Source organism: Anneissia japonica, unplaced genomic scaffold (genome assembly GCF_011630105.1).
Source record: "Anneissia japonica isolate Jap-2015-1 unplaced genomic scaffold, ASM1163010v1 scaffold199_len4679917_cov187, whole genome shotgun sequence".
Lineage (NCBI taxonomy): Eukaryota > Metazoa > Echinodermata > Crinoidea > Comatulida > Comatulidae > Anneissia > Anneissia japonica.
This window is the reverse complement of record NW_022686322.1, coordinates 3993149-4000374: the sequence shown is the minus strand read 5'-3', so window position 1 is coordinate 4000374 and position 7226 is coordinate 3993149. Positions and strand designations below refer to the sequence as shown.

Sequence of the window (7226 nt, the reverse complement as noted above, 5' to 3'; positions counted from 1 at the left end):
TAGATGTGTATAAGAGACAAGTATTAAAACATTTTAGTTTTATTTTAGGCCTTCTTCAAAATACCTATGCCTACAGCAGATGATTTTTTTGCCGTAAAACCAAAATAGTTTCATCCATGCCGACATTCCGGTCGGTTAGCGCATGGATGCGCATCTCAGCATCGTCTTCGTGAACGAAATGACTTATGGGTAATTATGACATAATGCCAGCGCGGATTTTCCTGAATTGGATTATAGATAAAGTTGATTATAGTCTGTTCCTTATGGATTCTTATCAGCGCGGGCGGAATGATCGTCAAAGGACTGAATTCAAGTAATCCCTCCAGTTCACTATAATACCTCCATGGTTAGCATGAGCCCTGACTAAACTCCGCAGAAACTTCACATCGATCTTCGCATCGCGATGTAAAACAAAATGTCGGAAAACTTTTCTTTGACGCATGCGCATTTGCATAAATGTCTACACACACACATACACACTACACACAATAAAAAACATAGGAAATAGCAAGAGTGATTACAATAGTTCCTATTGCATTACATGCATAGGAACTAAAAATGGCCTAAAAATCTAATTTTTTCTTTAACTATATATTAACTGTTTATTATCTGCCACATGACGACAATTATTTTTATATATTATGGCGCATTAAAGGAAATGAAATGAAACTGTTTAGTATCTAATTAATCATGTCCCAAAGTCTGAGTTCTGGAAATGGTCAACAAATCGTTTATTTAATGTTATTTTAGTAGTTATTTCTATTAAACAATCTATGCACCTATAACTTTGGAAGGCAATTACTCAAAATAACGATGCAGTGAGTGGCCAGCTTTAGAGTGCTGTACTTTCACTTCTCAATAACTAAAGGCTTGAAATGTCCAATTTCAATGAATGACCCCCCCCCCCCCCCCCCTCATTTTAAAGATTACATACTCGTACAGTATATCTAAAAATACCAATAACTTGAATTTCAATTTTTGCTAAAACTTAGCCATTTTGCCACAACATGCCTCATATGGTCAGATGTTTTACTTACCAACACAAGACAAGCTCTTTCTACTTCCCACTTCAATTCAGAGTTAAGCATCCTCACTGATGTATAACCACAGCGCTAACACAAAAAAGTAAGAACAAAAGCAACTATACTGTATTATAATTATCGTCAGACAGATATACCTAAGCTATACAAATGCCTACTTATTTAAAAGAAGCATGCTCATTTTTTCAAGATAGAACACATTTGTCAAATTGTACTAGTCAAGCTAAAAACAACTTGTTATCATATAAAATAATATAAATGTGTTTATTTTAACTCAAATTTGTTCAATTAAAAAACTATAATGCACTTGACAACCCTAGCTAAAAACAACTTGTTATCATATGAAATAATATAAATGCGTTTATTTTAACTTTAATTTGTTCAATTAAAAAACTATTATGCACTTGACAACCCCAACATTTTTTATAGCTTAAGTATTTCAAAACTGAAATTTATGCTTTTACTTTCCAAAAAGAATTTGCATGTTTTTGGCTAAAATGTAAAAAAAAAAACAAATTAAATAATATCTCTTACAATGGCTTATAGTAATTTTAAAGAGCAGTCTCATAGTAAAACACTACCTGTGCATTATCTAGGACTGATGTGTGATCCATGTTGAGTTCAGCTGGAACAGACTGTACTAGGAAACGCCCATCATGTAGCCGATGAAGTGCAAAACCATTTCCAAGTATCTTCAACTTTTTAATTGCACGCATTAAATCGTCTCTGCAAAATAAAGTTTATTTATATAACTATAACCATTTTATCTTAATACACTATAAGAAAATAATTTCTTTCTTTCAAGTAACATGGGAAGGAGGTATGATATTCACATCCCCCTGTACAGTAAGCCTATTCAAAAGGTCATAGAAACAATTTCTGAGGGTTGATCATTCAGTTGATCAGTGAATTTCTCCCATTCATTTTTCTAAAAGCTAAATTTTGAAATAATTACTTCCATTGTAGGACAACCGCCTATTACCAGTATATAGAAAATACTTACAAACTAACATCTTGTGCTTGTTTTGTTTTCCCTCTTGTCGCCTTCACTTTTCGTAGTAATTCATCTAAGGTCATCAGCCCTCCATTGCGGTGCTGTGTCGACATGCACACTTCAATAATTTGAACTCCAATTTCATAATAGAAATCTCCTACTCCCAGCATTTCAGACCAAAAACCTTTACCAGCTAAAAACAAGATTACAAATTAATTGTCATGAAGAATTGCAGTAAAATTACAATAATTCATTGACAACAATAATAATATTATAATCGTAATAACAATAGTAGTAATAATAATGATATTATTACTGTAGTAATGGTAATAATGATGATTTCAATAACTTTAATTGTGGCTACTGGCTGTCTTATGTGACGATCTGTTAAGCTTGGTTTGTATACAATTGCTACACGCTAATTCCAACAACTTTCGGTGATGCTAATTGGTCTGTCGAATCGGGAAGCCTTCCCGATTGCATTGGGGACTTCCACACAATACAATGATTGCAATGAACACACTGTAGGGATCGTACCCATACAGATACCACCTATCTGGATCAAGATGTTGAATAACGTGTAGGAAGCCAACAAATGAAGCATGATTTGTAGACATGTGTTATTGATGCTATGTAGGATTCTAAAGGGTATAAAAAGAAACAAAGAGCCTAAAACATTGTGAATACAGTATTTATTAAAATGAAATAGAATGAATGTGATAAATATTCATTGAAGGTTGAATAGGACAGAATAACAGTATCTTGGAAATTTATAAATTATTTCAAGTATCGAAATGCACGCCATCGTGTCGGGATTCAATATTTCAACATTAATTATGTCATCAGGACGTAATTAATGTCGAAATATTTAATCCCGACACGATGGTGTGAATTTTGATACTTGGAGTATGTATTGTACTATCTTATCTGAGATTAATCAGTGGACCTTTTCGTTTTATAAATTATAGTTCTAGAAATGAACGAGATTAAGAAAGACTCCTGTAGTTTCTGGAAGACAAACTGCCTACACAAGTTCCACATAAACTGTTCTTGTGTTAATACTGTATTGGTGCAAAGTTAAAGGGGAAAATTGAAAGGAAGGGCTGCATCTGCCAACAATTAAAAGGCTTGATTTTGTAAGCGCATGTATTTCTTACAAGCTAATGGATCTACGCCAATACTGGCACACATCTCCTGGAACTGTGTCCGAAATGCAGGATTCTTCCGAATTTCATTCTTGTGGTTGGCAGCAAATTCCTCCAGATTGTTCCTGAACACTTCCAACTGCTTCGACATTTGAGTCAATTGATCCTCTGCAATTTCATTTCCTTTACTCTTGTATTTTGCCTGAAAATTAAACCACATTGTAATGATTATTATTGGTTTTTAAAAAAAAGTTATTATGAAACATATATAGGCCTAAGTTGCTATAAAAAAGTTGCTACAAAAAAAAATCTATTTTGATATTCATCAGATAGGCTACTACTACTTTTAGTAATTTAATAGGGGATTGGATTGGATTTATTCGGTGTAAACACCAAGGATAGCCGACGAAAGTCTAGAAGACTTATTTCCAGTGGGGTCCTTCTGGTGGTGATTGGTTCAGTACACCGAGAGACAATCCCTACTCTTTTCCGAAGAGTGTACTGCATTTGTTAACATGCACATGGGCCATAATAATGCACACAGGACCAACGACTTAAATGTCTCATCCGAAAGACACTGACAGTGCCAGTGCGCTATTGTAACTTGTATTTCAGCCATCTAGCTGAAACACAAGAAGAGGCAGCGATTGGAATTGCACCGGGGGTCTAGAGATCTCCACGGTTCAGCGCACCTGATTAGCCGACTGAGCTAAGCTGCTCTCTTGGCCTTTAAGTATGTAAATTTGATTTAAAAAAATATTGGAATTTATATTAATGATCGTCGGCACGTCCAAACAAGCAACCTATACACTGAGGATACTATGGACAGTAGTACTGTAGTGCATTTGAAGAGGTGGAACAAGCTTGTTTTTTGGTAGATAAGCCACGAAGTTTGGGTACGACTTCGCCAAAGTGGGACGAATAGACGTGGGAACGAATTGATTAACGCCGGGTAGGTACACACTCATCAACTAGTAGCCTAAGCCTAGGCGCCGTCTCTACAAGCCTAAGCCCTAGGTCTCCTCTGTAATACGTCAACTGACCTGTGCAAGTTTCTTTTTATTAATAGCACCAAGTCCTCCACTACGCCTCATTTTACGTATACTTCATGTAACAAAAAAAACTTAAAATACTGGCCCTAATCCCGGTTCATAGGCTACCCACTTCCTCCAGAATGTCAGTTCGATGATGAAGACATTTTAATGATTCAACCAAAGATCGTATAGCGCCGATAGATATACGATCTTTGATTCAACTGTCCGAACTACAACACTTGGGCGAGAACCATTGAATATTGTTTGTCGCCCTCACTGTAGAAATTTTCCCAGATTTTTCCAAAGATCTTTTTTTTACTTTCTGAATTCACTATTTTTCTGTCTAACCTCTAGTTTTCTTACCAAAGAATATTTTGGTAGTGTGTAAGGATATAGACATAGGGCAAACAATGGTCTATAAAACATCATCACTTTATAATTTATAATTACAGTAGAAAGAACCAAAATTAACTTCCAGATGTTTTTCTACAAAAAAAAAAAAGTTTAAAATGATTACCAGTCAATTTTGCAAAAGAATTATACACCAAATGTATTGTTTAATAAATTGTTTTTTCACATGAACATTTTTATTTTATTTGTAAGTTAATACCGTATTTTAATATACAAATTAAACAATTAAATTATAGGATTGAATTTTTAAATTGTTTTATCTCATTAGAGTTTGATTGTACTTGCTGCTCTTATTTCTTTGTTTTCCTGTTTTGTCCATGGAGTTCCATGAAATAAGCTAAGCCTGGTATTAATATGATTATATCAATAAAACTCTATGATAATGTCTTTATAAACAGCATATACTGTCATGTAGTATTAGAATAATACGGTACTAATCGGAACGCAAACAAAAGTAGGTCTATTAGTGGTGCAGGGACGTAGCCAGGATTTTGAATGGGGGGGGGGCGTTATGCAAGGTACGTAGGACCACGTGGGTGGGGGGTTGTCCAGGGGCGAAGCCCTCTGGAAAGTGGCGCGCTTTGAAAGTTGTAAATTCTGAAATGATAACGTGAAAATTTCAATAAACGCATCATAAATAATATTAGTAAGCCTAACAATTTATATAAAACTCAACAGTGGTGGATCCAGGAATTCAATAGACCCATGGAGGGGAGATCCAACACTGCTCATTCTTTATCCAAAATATTCATAAACACAAAAATGGGCATGTAAAACCGGATCGCATCCTAAAAACAAATTTATGCACTCGCCTCATCAGCAGTCACTAAGACATACTCTGAGTCAGGTGTCAACTCGATGGAGTTTAAATGTCATACCCAGGAAGGGCGCAATCTGTTTTGAAAGGTGGAGGTGGGAGGGGAACATTTCGTGAGTCGACACCCACCTCAGACCCACTATTGTTGGGCCTGGGGTGCGAAAATTTGAGGAAATAGAGTACCTCTAGATGACCAGAAAATGACATTTTTAGTAAAATTCATCATCATCACATCACCATTATTAGGCCTATATATACTCAAAATGAAGCGCCAACAAATTTCTCGTGATCTTTTATCAGGGATTTTCGGCAACCATAGAGATCTTATTAATATGTGTGATGTACCATAGAAAATAAAGCTTAAACATTGTTTTATGTACTTTACGTATTTCAAAGCCGTGAATTCACAACTACCTCAGCCCCACCATGGTTGGGGCTGAGGTGCGAAATTTGAGGAAATAATAAGATGGCCGGAAATGACATTTTTATATAGTAAAATTCATCATTATCGCATCATCATCATTCAAAATGAAGCGCTAACAAATTTCTCATGATCTTTTATCAGGGATATACTTAATATCCAAGACAACCTATAGGCCTAACTGTAGCTTACTAAGCTTTAACTATACTATGATTGTGATCAACAAATCACAACTTATTTTTTTTCGCCTTTAGCACAATTTTCTTCACTTTTTAATATTACTAATATTATTAAATATTATCACCATCGTCATCATTATTATTATTATTATTATTATTATTATTATTATTATTATTATTATTATTATTATTATTATTATTATTACTAGTAGTGTTGTAGTATTAAAACAAAACTTGATAGAGCTTACAAAAGGATAAAAACCAAAGTGAACCATACAATATCACATTTTTTATCTAAAAGACTTGGCATGAGACATAGGCCGATGGATTTAAGTTTTTTTTTAAATCACGCTTAGGCATGTGTTATTATAGTAGGCCTATGTATAACGTGTGCTAATGCATATTTACATAGATTAGAAGTATTTATGTTCAGTGATCTCTGGAAAGAATTTTTATTGGCTAGCAAGAACAAGCTTTAAAATTTTAACACTGTGTACAAGAGGGGTGGGGGGGGGGTTACGGCTCCAACGGCTCCCTCCCCCTGTATACGTACCAGTAATGGTGTGAAGTTTACTTTTTCTTTATACTTATTACTGAAAACTTTTTTGAGTTTGGAATAAATTCACAATAATAGGCATATTTTACATATAACCTATTTTTATCCTCGCATTACACCGAAGCATTACCGCAAATGTAATGTATGTAGGCCTACTCACTGTATATGACCAATAAAATGAATTGAACTTGAACAATTTTCTTTTTGTCTGTAAAAAATGAGAAAACATTAGAATTGATGAATTAAATAAATAGCAAAATCGTTTAATTTCAATGCGGTGTATGAATGTCCGGATCAATTTTATTCCAAGTGATTTTTGTATAAAGTTACAATACACTTTGACTAATGTTGAGTTTTTCAGAACACTTTTTCCTGAAAATCAATGTAAATAATAGCCTTATTGCTCATTGCGTTCGAAATCGTACATAAGTCGAGCACAAAATATTTCTATAGAACAGCAAATTTCTACAGTCTGGTTTGACTTGAACTCTTTCTTTACATTTTTTGTTGCAATTTAGATTAAATTGTTATTTTCTATTTATTTTGAATTCAGTATGTGAATGTTTAGCTAGGTTGGGGTGGAGGGTGGTTACAATGAAGGGGTTCAGAGCTCCACTGCTGCGTTGATA

The 7226-nt window shown here is 34.4% G+C and overlaps 1 protein-coding gene across 1 annotated transcript in view; it reads right to left on the bottom strand.

Moving 5' to 3' along the window:
* The window catches only part of LOC117116539 (vacuolar-sorting protein SNF8-like), a 6857-nt gene extending 2447 nt beyond the window's left edge, over positions 1 to 4410 (bottom strand). Inside the window, exons 1-5 of the mRNA XM_033260599.1 lie at positions 4223 to 4410; positions 3192 to 3381; positions 2044 to 2227; positions 1622 to 1766; positions 1038 to 1112 (exon numbers count right to left, since the gene is read on the bottom strand). Of these exons, the coding sequence (XP_033116490.1) occupies positions 1038 to 1112; positions 1622 to 1766; positions 2044 to 2227; positions 3192 to 3381; positions 4223 to 4273 (645 nt within the window). The 5' untranslated portion in view covers positions 4274 to 4410. The remainder of the gene's footprint in view (positions 1 to 1037; positions 1113 to 1621; positions 1767 to 2043; positions 2228 to 3191; positions 3382 to 4222) is intronic.
* Between the last annotated feature and the right edge of the window lie 2816 nt (positions 4411 to 7226).